Below are 14727 nucleotides of genomic sequence, written 5' to 3'. Positions count from 1 at the left end.
GCCCCTCTCTACCTGAACCAAGTATTCCATCACCCAAGAAAGCATCCAGACCACAATGCTACAATTGACTGAGTTGGGTCTCACTGACCCTATTGCTGAAACCGTTTCATCTATAAAGTCATACCAGACTGATAGTGTAGGCAGAAAACAGTCTTAGCTACTGGACCGTGATTTTTTTTTCCAATTTTCTCTCCAGCCTAACAAAACATTCAGATAATTTAAACCAAATGGAACAGCTTGAAAAGAGTGGTCCCATGATAATACATTATGCAAGTTCTAAGGAGCTCTCACTTGTTGATGGGAGAGGCCTATTTTTAAGTCCACAGTCTCAGTAAGAGAACAGATGTGAGCACAGGGTACTTACTACATCGCAGTATCACAGAAGGGAATCTTTTCTATTCCTTACAAGGAGTAAGCACGACCACAAGCACTCTTCCCTTTGTAAGAATGATGCTTAAATTTCCATCTGTGTTAAGACTTATAGTGATTAAATCCCCAATCTGAAATTATTTACTTTGGATTGAACTGAAATCTTTCATTTAATCCAAACTGTTTCATAGTTGGCCAAAAAAATGTAATTTTGTGTTCAGCCAAACTATTTTTTTCATTTATTTATTTAGCATTAAGTCAAAAAATCTTTTACTGGCAAGGCTCTAGGCATAAGCACATGTTTTTCTTAAGTTATCATGTAAGTAAATCTACATGTAAAAATCATGCCATAAAACTTCAAGCCACCTAATGTTTACAAATCCAGGGCATATTTTTTCACTCCTACCTTTACAAAAACTAAATCAGTTTATGAACAAAAGAATCTTTAATAGGAATCGTAAGTCCTAATTCTGAAATAACCCTACATAAAGCAAATGCATAAATGAATAGTACACCTGGAAATTACACCCAGATGTAGATTGTAAGTAGAATCATTTAATCTTTAAGGCCAGAAGGGTCCACCACCTTAGAGGCCTTTGCTGAACTCACGCCTTTCCTGCCAGCCAAAAACTCAGGGCACTGTTCTTTAATGATCCTCAGAGATACCGACTTTTTCATCTACTTTCACACCTTTCTATTAAAGCAGCAGCATCCACCTTTAGTATCAGGGTTTTCAGCAGTGGTTTCAGCAGGCTTTAGGAAAGGATAAAGTTAGTGGGCCGCACCAGGTGCTACCCATCGCTCATTAAACTTTTAGTTGTATTAGCATGTGCTTACTTACAAGTGTTGATGATTACTATTACTGCTTTTTTAACTTACTTTAATCTTCCGTCGAAGTACGCAGGAGTTCCAAGGACAATGGTTTTAATGAAGAAAGGCTGGTTTGTGTGGTTCTCTTCATAGCCGCCGACAATGCTGAAACCCCAGCTTCCTAAATTGCTCCGCCGCAGCACTACGTCATGGCAGCTATGCAGGCAGCTGTGGAATGGAAGCAGAGGAAAGCAAGAGAAAAGCTGTGTATACCACGTGTAGGTGTTTCCATACTAGGCACAACACCTGCTCTCTCACATCACCACTGCAATAAGCAGGGAGAAGAAGGGGAAGGCTGGTGATTAGTATGCTGCCCACAGAGTAATTTTGCAATATTCAAACTGATTACAAAAAAAAAAAAAAAGCCTCCACGTTCTTCAGACATAAATATGTTTAAAAAGAAATAACGCAAAGCTAGAATAATTACTTAACTCTGTAAACTGACAATACTAAAATGGCATTATAGGGATTTCACAGGTGGCGAGAATGTGGGTGGAAAATGTATATCCAACCTATTCACTTTGCAAGTGAAAAATGCGGTGCATTTTTCTCCCACCTCTAGTCAATTTAGCCTTTTTCCACTTTAAGTACAAAATTAGAAGTTCATGTGTCACCTCCTCTACCTCTGAACTGATTCACCATCAGCAATGAAAACATAAATGATTAACCATTTTAATACATGGCAGGTAAACAATCCAGAGATCATGCCCCACTAACTGTACTGGGATATGTAATAACCTCCTTCATGAAAATTAATTCTTGGCAGTGAAATAGTGACTGTAACTAAAACAAGCAAAGAAACAAGCAAAAAGCCCTAGAAATTAACTTCCAGGCCATAATGATGCAAAGTTCTTTACTGATACAAAATGCTCTTTAAAGAGCAGCAGCACAATGACTGACATAGGAGCAACGCATCATCTTCCACAGCACATAAGGAATAAATCACTACTAAGGCATGGAGAGTAAGTACATTTACCAAAGCTGAAAGCAGTTTATTGACACTGGATAACTCATAGTTGTGTTATATTCAGACATATATGTTATCTTCAGACATATTTTGCAACCAGTATGCTTGTATATTTTTGTTCTTTTATACTTTAACTACAGTCCTGAGCTTGGTAAAGTCCATCAGTGGGAGAGGAATCAGCCGGCACACTGCCTGAAGTTACCAACACTATCCACTGTAGTGGGAGCTCTTCTTGATAGTGAGAATGCTAGAATGAAGCCATTAGAGACTGAAAAACAGAACAGTAAAAATGAAGCATGACGATGTCAAGCAGACTGCAGATTAGGAATAGGGAGGGAGGGAGCTGCAAACCTGGAGAAGGTTTCGTGTTTGGCAGAGGTGGTTGTGGGTTCTTGAAAAGAAATAAATGAGGATTTGTAACTCCAGGCTTGTGTGGAAGAGACTTGTGTTAAAAGTATGAGAATGGAAAGTCTGATCCAATATTCCAAAGTTGTACGTTTGGCCTTGTAAATTTAAGTAGTAAACCAGCACAAAGACATATGGATAAATACTTTGTGTTATTACTGATTATCTCTCTGATTTTAGATACTCTACTGGAAACTATGATATGGTTAAACAATGAAAAAGATGAGTTTTATTAAATGAGAAGAATCTATGTGAGTAGTTACTATTGTTTTTGAAGAGATAAACCGAGTCTCTTGACCCTCCAGTTTCCTAAGAGAATGCTGCTCCTGTTCATGATCCTCATCATGAGCACAATGCAAACAGAGTACAGTTGAACTGGTTAGGCAGGCAGAAATAAGGGCAGATGTGTTGCAGCTTGTAATGTCTCTGCTTTTGTATTTCTCTCTGACTTAGTTTAAAACAGATAACTAATTACTGTATTAATTAATTCAGTACCTTGGGAGTCCCAGCCACATGACCCATGATGGTGACCAACTGGCATCATATTCATTTTCACTGATGGTACTCAGTTGTTCTTCATTGGCCTGGGGTTGTTCTTCTACAATCTGAACTTCCAGTGCTTTCAGGGCGACTACCGAGGAGGCAGCGCTGGCTTTCAGCATGGCCACTGCCTCACTGTGACTGAGGTTAGTCAGATCGATGCCATTGATGTTCAGCAACACATCACCTGTTTAGAGGCACAAGTAAGAACACAGCAGCCTGTTATGATCTGTAGTACCTCTCTGACCAGGATTTCACCTAATATTGTAATTTTCTGGAGCCAAGACAGTCTGAATGAACAACTTGGGAATGTAAATAGAAACATTAGCTCAATAAACAACAATTCAGGCACCACAACTATATCTTACAGATAAGTGAGGCTCCACAGAGCATTTTAGGTTTTTGGCTTTTCTGAGTTTGCAATTTAGGAGAACAGAAATGAATACAAAAACAACTGGAAAGGCTGGCGCAAAATCCAATCCATCAGAAGGAAAAATGAGCATCTGTGCAAAGGTAATAATCTGGAAAGAGTCCAAAACTTGCCACAATTTTTATTGTATTTCAGAGTAATATCAAAATGCCTCAGGGTGAAAACAAAAATGTAATTTACTGTTCAAGCAGTAAGAGTCTCCTCTTCACACAATGTCTCACTTATTGATGAAAGCCAGGAAAACCAAAGCAAACACGTGAACACCTGAGCCACATTTGGAATGAGACTCATTTCTTAGAAGTTTTTGCCTCCCAAGGAAAGCTAAACTTAAAACCATTTTTGTGGTTGCTGTGGCTCCCTTATTATTCCATAATGAAACTATAATTGTGATTCTTCCATCAGTTGTATTTTTCACGAGTATACTGTGGTACGTGGGTGTAAATCTCCCCATCTCAGAAGCATAGAAGGAGGTTCCCATGCAGTTCTTTTTCAATTTCAATTTCCGAAGTTCCCCCCCCTCCTTCTAAATTTAGTTCCTAAAACAATTTGAGATTCCGTGAATTCTGAATTGCCAAGGTCCCATACACAGTTTTTCTTTCACATGACACAATATATTCTAATCACCAATGCTTAGCTACTGATCAGCAAGGACTGTGCTCTCCTATGCTGTGTCTAACCTATGTCTCCAGGTTCCCTGTACCTTCTGCAAAGCTGAGGAACAGGGATGGGCACTGTAGCACACGTGAAAAACACCAAAACCAGGCTGTGCTGGACAAAGGACAAGATAGCATTTAGGTTCCATAGTCACTGCAGATGAAGCTTTGAGGGTAATCTCCAGGTGGATTACCTGCCATCAGGAACATGTGAACTGTTCAGATATTACAGTGAGGATTCCTCAAGCAGAAATGGAGCCCATCCCACCAAATGGAACACAAAAACAGGACGCGTGCACTACAGTACAAAGCATCACATGAGACACTCAGCTCAGGAGATTACAGTCAGCTGTAAAGAATGTAACCAGACATTTCCTGATCTCGTCCACTTCCCTGCAATCGTTCTCTAAACATCCCTTTCCTAGAAAAGGTGGAAGTGTGATACTATATACTGTATTTCCATTATTGAAACATGAAAGCAAACATCCATCCTTGCTTTGTTACATTTGTTAAAAGGCTTTATGACACCCCGTGATTTCGCTGAATGTACTCATCAAAAAACAATTGGAGGTCATCCATAACACCAGGAAAGCCAAGCCCTACCTCGTTTAATCCTGCCATCTCTTGCCAAACACCCATGGGGCTGTACGCTTGTCACGAAAATGGGCAATTCGCCACTCTTGCTGCCTCTGCCTCCTGCCACTGTCATTCCAAGAGATTCATGTGGCTCTTTTTTCACAGTAATGTGTTTTTCTTGGCATGTAACACACTGGGAGAGGTCCTGTTTGACAAGAATAAACAGTGTAGTTAAACCTTTGAAAAAAACCCAACACACACACACAAAAAAAAAACCAGAAAGAATGCAACTAAGTTCACCTCAAAGCTGTACTTTGGTGCTTTAACAGAATGGTTTAAAGGACTAAGTCTGTACTGCAAATTGGCTTTAGTTGGATTTCCTCCAGGTCAGAAAAAAAATAAAAATGCTACTCATGTAGATGCTTAACTGTACACAGGAAGTTGACAAAGGCCAACCTTGAAAATCTCACTCAGGTTTCCTTTAGCTCTTACACTGGAATAGGCTAAATTTTAAGATTGTGCTATGAAACCATATGGTCAAAAGTCGAGAAAACAAACAGAAGCAAATCTTTTGATGTCTTACTGAACTTCAGCATTACCTTACTCGTAAGTAGAACGTGGCCCACAACTACAAAGAAGCTCTATAAGAAACGAAAACGTGTGTTTTCACAATCACACACAGAGGCCATTTAAAATCTCATATGTCATGCTTGTTTTTACATCTGGTATGTAGCCTCTTTCAGAGCACAGAGCAACTGAAGTCAGTAAATGCTATATATAGGCTGTTAATAGATGCATTGAGCAGACTCCCTAATAAGCATAATGATAACCCAAACCTGAAGCAAGAAGAAAATATTTCATTTTCTAACACATGAATTCTAAAGTTTAGTGCATATTTAGTTTTCCCCTAGCTAAGGATTTAGACATGAATCAGTTTATTTCACTTGCCCAAATCTTTCCTCTTCAGTTTATTTAGTGATACATTGAAATCACTGCACACAGACCTGCAATGACATCTTAAATCAACAAAATGCTCGGAAGGAATCCAAAATAACCAAATAACCTGGAAGATTCCTCCAAATACAAACACTTCTTTATTCCCCTGCTTTCTCTTAGAAATTGGAAGCTCTGCTTTCCTCTACTTCCCATGCCACGTGCCTCTTCTGACTGAATCTGCTCCTTGCACATTCATGTTGATCATATAATATGCAACTCATAGCTTCTAAAGACAGCTCCTCCTTAAGTCTTCAGGCTTTGGGACTAACTGGCAGGTGCCATGCAGTTATATAAACTTTGTATTAAGCCAAAAGACTTCTACACCAACTATAGTTCAATGAGAGAGAAGTAAAGATAGTACCTAAACATTTAAAAGAAAATACTACCAATGTAAAAATATAAATCCTCCCAGTAGAAGGGTGACATTAGACAGTGATGCTAAAAGACTGGATAGGAGGAAAGGTGGCTTGATTGCCATGGTCAATAGGACAATTATTTCACAAAATCTGAACAGTAAGAAGACACGTTGTTTTAGCAAGAAGAAGTTGTTAGAACTCAAGCACAGGCTTTATTTCTACAGTCTTACAGATAATCTGATACTAGCTTAATGAAAGTCTACTCATTCTGCCTTTCTCTCCCATTCCGTAGTCTTGCCAGCACTGCTGGCTCACAGAGGAGAGGACACATCCTCCAACAAGCTCTTTATATGCTGGATAGTAAACGCTGCATGTCCTGTCATTGCTGGTTGCAGCCAGCACAGTGGTAGAAACAAGAATACTCTCGAATGACACCAACCTTATGTGAGTTGGGTCTGCTGTGAAACAGCTGCTGGGACTGGTGTTGGTGTGGGTTGCTGTTGTGAGTTCCCGTGTCTCGGATAATACTGACTGTTTGTGACTTCATGGGTCTAGAGATGATCAAATTCACTCTCTCCCCGCTGGCCTGTCAAATATATAAAACAAAATAAAGAAGTCTGTAGGATATACATGATAAATATGAAGTCAGCAGAACTTGGTTTTCAGCTCCTGGAAGCACCACGAAGTTCTCATTCCCTTACTTGATTCCTGCTGCAATTCCCCTTAGAACAGAGGGCATAGTAGCACTCCTTTACTTCTGATGTTACATCTGCTTCACTTGGAAATCCTTTGCAAAAAGGACTGATTCAGTGTTACAAAGCTTCAAACATAAACAAATTCCATTTGCAGCCTCTATGAATTTGTGCAACCTCTATCAATAAAAGAAATATGCACATGATGGATCCAGGATCTGCAGAGTTTTGTCAAAAGTTCTGAACATTGTGTTTCTCATAGACTTCAGAGAAAGATGTTATGTATGAGCAGACCATTAAATCCTAGAGATCTGGGAATATCAGGAGACTCAGATACGAGTTATTAAATAAAATATCAACTCTTTCCATTACTGCAAAAACACACCTCAAGAGATAAAAGTTACCTGTTGTAAAATTCTGACTATTTCACCGTATCCAGAAACTTAGAAACTAGCATTAAACATCCAAATCATTGTTATTTTCCTTTAGATACAATGGAAGCTCTTAAAATGATACCTGAAGCACATATTTTCTATTCATTTAAATTGTGGTTCTCGTTTGGTGTTGGAACTTGAGGTTAAGCAAAGGGAATTAACTGCACTAGACTGCACTGCAAGAACCTGCTACTGGTCTATCCCAACTTTACCAAAACTGGAGCATTTTTGCCAACATCCCATCAGAAGGAATGCAGCTGTTTCCTTACAGATTAGGAGGAAGCTGTGCAGTAGAGTTTCTCATGTAGGAATAGGTAGGGGTCACGTGTCTGACTGCTTCATGCTTTGAGTAATATCTGTGTCCAGAGCAGAGCCAGTCATTTAGAGTAGCTCTTCCTTAATGCTCAGGAAATGAGTTTTACTGCACTAGGTTCATGAGATTGACTTTTTGTTTCTAGCTGCTGTCTGTTGCTTCTATGAAGTCTGGCAATTCGCTGTCCCATTCTGGCCCACCAACGCCATGTACAGGCAAATCAATGCAAATCAATGTCCACTTTTATAGAGCTCACTCAGACAAGAAATTAAACCTACAGGACACACAGAAATATAATAACAATCTTCTTTTTTTTTTTTTTTTCTTTTTCTCCTGTTAAGCAATAGGCCAAATAAGCAGCCATCTAACACTCAGGCTGCATGCTAGGGAAGACTAACTCACTTTTCACTTCTACGAAGACAAACTTCATCTTCAAAATGCCAAAGCAAACCCTGGTTTGCTGTATTATTTCCAGAACACGAATCACAGTGAATTGCACAGCCACAGGCTTTTAGAATCATAGAATTGCTCAGGTTGGAAAAGATCTTAAACATCATCAAGTCCAACCACAACCTAACCATGCTACCCTAACAACCCTCCGCTAAATCATGTCCCTGAGCACCACATCCAAACGGTTTTTAAACACAGCCAGGGGTGGTGACTCAACCACCTCCCTGGGCAGCCTATTCCAGTGATTAACAACCCTTGCTGTAAAGAAGTGTTTCCTGATATCCAACCTCCCCTGGTGCAACTTGAGGCATACTTTAGGTATCACTCACAAGCTGTTCTATTTGGGATAGACTCCACCCAATCTTCACCCAAGACACAGAGCCAAGCTAAGACTTCAGGAATGCAAATTACCTGTATAACTTGAGCAGCAAGCTCGGGTGTCCCATGCTTCAAGTCATGCCCATTGATGGCAAGCACTCGGTCATTGCTGCACAGCCGGCCATCTTGGGCAGCCAACCCTCCTTCTAAGAGGTCGAGAATGAAGACTCCCGGCTCATCTGTCCTGCGGACCAGCTTGATGCCAAGCTGCTCACTGGAGTCCCGTTTGTGCAGCGTGACTTGGAAGCTGTCATCCCGTGAGGAGGAGGTGGTGGTGGTGGTGTCAGTGTGGCCATGGGTACGGCTCCCAAACCGCCGCTCCCGCAGCACGGTGAGGTGCAGCACCGTGCAGGGCTGTGACAGCACTGCTCGCGCGTGGTTATGAGACACGTTGCTGATGTCAAAGCTATTCACCTGCCAAAAAATAAATTACAACAATCAGAATAGCGGTCTCGTGGCTTTAATTACTACTCATTATGAACATAATGAAATTAAGAACATAAAGTCCATTCCGAACTACATTTGCTGCAAAACTCAAGAAAACCCACCTGGAGCAAGTTACTTATCTGCCTGTACAGGCCTTTCTTTCCCTTCCTTCCATCCTTTCCTGCATCCTGCTTTGTCTGCCCAGTCTACAAACCTACTTTGCACAAAGGTGACATCTCTCTAAAGGTGAACACTCTCCATCCTCATGCTACAGGATTTTTAACCTCCTGGTCTCCTGTACTTCTCAGATCTTTTCCTGTTTTGTTCTTCAGAATAACTTCATGAATGCTTTCACCAGCAAGCCCAATATTACTTAAATCCATGAAACAACAGCTCTAAAAACAAGCCATTAAAGTCTCTGAGGAAGGCTAACATCTAACAGTATGCAGCACTTCCACAATGTGAAACATTAACAAAAGAACTGAAATTCAGAAAACTTAAATTTGTTCACTAAGGCAAAAGAAAAAGTGGCCTCAGTGAAGTCGCAGCATGAACTTAGGACTTTTTCCACTGACTTCAGTGAGGTTTCAGATTTGCAGCCTGTGTTGTTTAAGTCAGTTGTAAATGAAAAACAGACTAAGCCCTTCCTCCCTATACACAAGAATCGTTTGTTATGTGGCCCGCTTATACAAAGATCAGTTATATTCAGACATTTCTTCTACTACAGCCAAGACAAAAATGTATAGTACAATAAGATTTAACTGAAAATAGGACCACCACAAAAATAACACAAAAGCAGTATGTGTATCATGTAGGGGTTGAAAGTTAACACTGAAATGTCATCCTTGGCACATACTGTTGTGCCCTGATGGAAGAGCCCCTGTCCTCACAATTTTAGTAGAAATAAATACTTTTTTTTTAGGGAAAAAAAAAAAAAAAGCATACCAAATTTTAAAATTAATGCCAAGTATTCATCAAAATACAAAAAAAAATACTAAACTATAAAAAATAAATACCCACATACTGACCTGCTCCCAACCCCTGCCCAAAATCCAACCTGAATAACAACAAACAAAAAACAGCCACCAACCAAAAGCTAGGCAGAGAAAGGACTCAGACATTTCTGTACAACAAGCATAACATTTCCATCACACATCTGAGCTTAGCGGTGGGTGTCAAGAGGCCAATCTCAAACAATTTGGCCATATCCTGTCCAGTGCTGCCGCAGACAGGTTGTCACCTTGAGCAGAGGAAGAGGAAGCACAGCTTGAAGAAAGAACAGTTAAAGCTGCCACCAGCAAAATCCACCAGGGCTCATCTGTCAAAGCTCTCAAATTAAATTTAGTTTTATTTTTAGCTGTCGCTTGCTAAAGTAGATGTATAAAACATGGAAGCACGCAAAGGGCATAGAAGAATGTATGCAACAAAATTTAATTCTTCTTTCTACAAAGCAGTCCACAATTTCAGAATAAAACAGACTTAGTTTTCCTTGTGAAAACAGATTCTCATTAGACCATATCTTAGGTGAATTACTGTCACAGTCCTGCACAAAAAGATCCATTTGTAGAGCATTTTTAGGCACCTACCTGTATGCTGTACACGACATGCACTTTTATGTACCAGTTACTAAATGCTGCTCTCTTAGATCTTAAAAGGGTAATACTTCTTGTTTGACTGGACAAGTAAAATGCTAAGCTTCATTTTGCAGTCTGTTCTGGTGTTGTTGCAGCACTTTGCCTCTCATGAAAGTCTTTGAAGACATTTTCAGAAACAACTAGCTGAAGCATGTACTGAACTGCATCTAACTCTCTACTTAATTACAGTCTGTACAGACCAAGCCTGATAATTTTAATACAACTCAGCACCAGCCCAGGCAACTGTGAAGCTATAAAGACACTGTATCTTCCAAAAAACTTTGGCTTCTACCTCCCACACTTCATCCTCATCGTGACAAAAGGACTCTGATGAACGCCTTCCTAGCATCTGACAGCCACAGCGTCAGCATGTGATAGGGAGAACACACTGCTGCTTATAAATCCTATTTATAGTCAACTTATTGCCACTTACGGCTTTGGAAACTATAACTGACACTTGCCCAAATGGCAAGAATTTCCAAAGCTTTGGTGGTAAGGTCCCTATTCTGCAACCAATGAGAGCCCTTGAGTATGGGAATAAATTGGGGAGTGTTTAATCAGTGCCTGCAACTGCCTGCTAAGAAGGCAACATTTTGGAAGACCCTTGCATTACTCCTGGACAGCTACTCTCCTAACAATCAACAAGAGGAAAAAGATACATTTTTCAAAAGGGACTTCTATTTTCTGAAGTGCAAACTAATTTTATTCCAAGTATAACTGCACTGCTTAAGCTACTTTTCTCTCCCAGATTTAAAAAAAAATGGGAATGAAAAGGGTTGATGCTATTTTTGGACTGATCTCAGGCTATCACATCAAAAGCAAGCATTTTTAGTGAAGTCAGTTTTAAATGATGGAAATGTATTTGTTTCAGGTGGAACGATTCCAAAATAGAAAAAAGGAGGAGGACTGTGTTGTTTATGTAGAATTCAATTACTGTCATTCTTCTAAAGATTATTCTGTCTACAGATCACTGCATTTAGCTCCTTCCCCTATGATAAAATCAATAGAATTAGATCCTTTTACACCACCTTTGGCTTGTTACTTAAAACTGTAACAAAAATACACATTATATCATAACTAACGTAAATTTTAACCAATTGTGAAAATGTTAGAAAAAATACTCAGAGCACTTTGCTTCAAATTATGTCAGTGAAGAATACTATTGATTTTATATTTTTATAAATACTGAAAGATGCAGATCAGCTGCTGGGGCTGTTCAAAGATAACACTGAAATGACACTAAAATAACAACTTAGACAAAGTCAGTCTAAGAAAATATGAATTGCTTTTTACACGGAACAAACATTGCTAACTTGTTAGCCAGAAGCATCCTTTAGTTTTTCTGGAAAGCACGCATAGAGTAGAGATAAAGAACAAGCCCCACAACAATTAAATTCAGAAATCTAAGCTCATGTTTTAAAAATTGATAAGAGGAGAAAAATTAATTCTATGGGGCTGATCCTGTGAACCACACAAAACATCATAGCCAAAAGTGCTAGAACAACGGGCTCTGCTTTGAGTATTAATTGGCTTTCTAACTGATAATTGCAAAGCTAACATTTACACAACATAGTCAGACAAGGAAAATCTCCCATCTCATTTAGCAGGCAGTTCTGCAATGACTGAATGGTAAGTAAGCAAACAGAATATGTAATTAGATTCCATACTTGAAGTATTTGGTCTCCAGCAAGAAGTCTTCCATCTCTGGCAATGATCCCATCTCGATAAACCTCTTGAATAACAATGTTGATCAAAGGCGTTTCATTGCCACCCACTATGCTAATTCCTAATTCAATATAAGGATTGGACCGATGAATTTCAATAGTAGTGATCTCTCCCTCAGGCAAGGTAGGTGGCTGTTGATTTGCTGCCAATTATTTAAAAAAAGAAAGAAAGAAAAAAGATTAATATCCTTTATACCTCATCCACTTTCAATAAAGCAAATTGGCAGAAGACTGTATAGAGCATGGCACACAATGGTTTCACAATCTAAACAACTGTGATAGTATTAGTTTTGCTATTTATTGGTTCAGCTAGATCATTAGAAATAATCAATAGTAAATTAGCAGCATCTATGCTTCGTGAAATTGAGGTTAACTGTTTTTTTGAAAATGATATTCTGAAACTTTTGGCTCCTGGCCTTTATTATAATAAACATTTCCAGTTTGATCAAATGTATTCACATTTGATGATGATGACAACAGCAAAAATTCATTTGAGTTTGCAGCCCACAGCACATCTTCACTATGTTTCTTCATTAGCTGCTATTATATAAATCATGTGCTTCCACTGAGCTAACAGGCGCCAAGAAAGAGCCCATTTCTGAAGCAAGCATGGAGACAACAAAGGAGGATGCTAAGGGATGGTAGATACACAGAAGAAAGAAGGGGAAACGACCACCTTCCTCTGTGGCAAGGCTGAGTGCTTCCTCTCTAAAATCCCAGACGCTAGAGGTGTTACTGCTAACCCAGAGCGAGTGGATGCAGGAGTTACTCAGCTACTTTCTGGGCTGAGCAGGGCAGCACTTGGTGTGCAGGAAGCCTGCTGATCCAGTGGGGACCCAAAGGAGAAGGGAAAAGAAATCTCATCTTAGATAACAACTGCTGCAATTTTACAGAAAACACATGGCTTCGGCCTCACTGCTGCTAGGTTGACATGAACTATCTTAGAGAGAGAGTTTCATTATAACAAGACTTCTACTCTGTCTGCTCACAGGACATAATGAACCTCCATTAGTGGCTGACCACATAGCGAAGCTGCCGCATCGCTATAGACTGTGGTAACTGTTGCTTCTGGATTGGACTATACCTGTTTCTTACACGTTATTCCTGTTTTCAACATCCAAAACAGGGAGAATTTCTCAGATCACTGGAATGAAGCTTTGTTTGCTAGGAGAGATTCAGTTTGCATATTATGAAAAATTTCTTGTCTGAGAGAGTGGTCAAGCATTGGAACAGGCTGCCCAGGGAGGTGGTGGAGTCGCTGTACCTAGAAGCGTTCAAGAACTGCATAGATGTGGTGGTACTTAGGGATCACAGAATCATAGAATGGCCTGGGTTGAAAAGGACCACAATGATCGTCAAGTTTCAACCCCCCTGTTATGTGCAGGGTCGTCAACCACCAGACCAGGCTGCCCAGAGCCACATCCAGCCTGGCCCTGAATGCCTCCAGGGATGGGGCATCCACAACCTCCTTGGTGTAGTTAATGGGGATAGTGGGGATGGGCAGATGATTGCACTCGATTGCACTCAGGTGAGAGGTCTTTTCCACCCTTAAAGATTCTGCGATTCTAATGTATGGGTGTCGGTGTAGCACACAGCACTGTGATATCCAGCAAACACACACATACATATTTCTTTCCTTCTGAACTGCTATTCTAGCTCAGCTGCACATGTGCCCATAACTGAAACCTACCAGCACTCAATTGCAAAAGAGCAAAGAAAAAGAAAAAGCTAACAAACATGCATTCAGTCTTCCAAAGAGACAAGCTCTGACACCATAACCGCTCCTACAGTTGATAAGCAATCTCAAAAGATAACTGAGGACATACTGTCTGCTCCTGTGTTCTCTTCAAAAGGAGGATTGTCGATGCCAGGCTCATCTGCCCAAGCAGGCAGTGCAGGAGTAAAGCTCTGCTCAGCAGGCACGCTGCTCTGCTCTGCATCTGGGGACACGCTGTTGGGCTGCTCTGGCCCACCCGGCCCGGCCTCACCCTCAGCCTCAGCCTGCAGCTTGCTCGCCTTCCGCCTCTCCAGGGCAACCCTTCGGTGAGAGGCCCCAGGGCACCTGCAAAGAAAACACGGATATCAAATCTGCAGCAAGAACCACAGTGCCAGTTCTCCGTCAAGCAACATCAGACTTCCTCAAAGCCGCAGCTTTAAACAAGTCATAAATGTTAACCTGGATTGATCTAGTGTCAAGTAACCCCGCCCACGGCAGGAAGTTGGAGCCTGATGGTCTTTAAGTTCCCTTTTGACCTACGATTCTATGATTTTAAGGCCAAAATGCGTGTCAGCGGACAGAGACTAAGATGATACAGCTTACTTCACAGAGTCTCCCTTATGTAGGTTCCTGCCCGGAACTAAATGTGCTGTGATTCACTCTGAATGAGCACTTTTTTTGCTATGTATATTTCAGCTTCTGCAAGATAAACATTTCTGAAAAGATTGAACAGGCTCAGTACAAAAGCCCTGTTTCAGGGCATCTCTGAGCACCCACTGGAGTTATCACCCTTAGCC

At 40.5% G+C, this 14727-nt stretch overlaps 1 protein-coding gene across 2 annotated transcripts in view; it reads right to left on the bottom strand.

The window, feature by feature from the left end:
• Window positions 1-14727, bottom strand: part of LNX2 (ligand of numb-protein X 2) — a 59026-nt gene that overhangs the window by 3300 nt on the left and 40999 nt on the right. For both annotated transcript variants that reach the window (XM_085216116.1, XM_085216117.1), the window contains 7 exons: window positions 14040-14275; window positions 12157-12356; window positions 8463-8843; window positions 6602-6748; window positions 4838-5015; window positions 3107-3338; window positions 1249-1407 (listed from right to left, as the gene is read on the bottom strand). In XM_085216116.1, coding sequence (XP_085072242.1) covers window positions 1249-1407; window positions 3107-3338; window positions 4838-5015; window positions 6602-6748; window positions 8463-8843; window positions 12157-12356; window positions 14040-14275 — 1533 coding nt within the window. The remainder of the gene's footprint in view (window positions 1-1248; window positions 1408-3106; window positions 3339-4837; window positions 5016-6601; window positions 6749-8462; window positions 8844-12156; window positions 12357-14039; window positions 14276-14727) is intronic.

This window comes from Meleagris gallopavo, chromosome 1 (genome assembly GCF_905368555.1).
Source record: "Meleagris gallopavo chromosome 1, MGAL_WU_HG_1.1, whole genome shotgun sequence".
Taxonomy (NCBI): domain Eukaryota; kingdom Metazoa; phylum Chordata; class Aves; order Galliformes; family Phasianidae; genus Meleagris; species Meleagris gallopavo.
The sequence above is the reverse complement of the archived record's forward strand: the minus strand, read 5'-3'. Positions and strand labels throughout refer to the sequence as shown.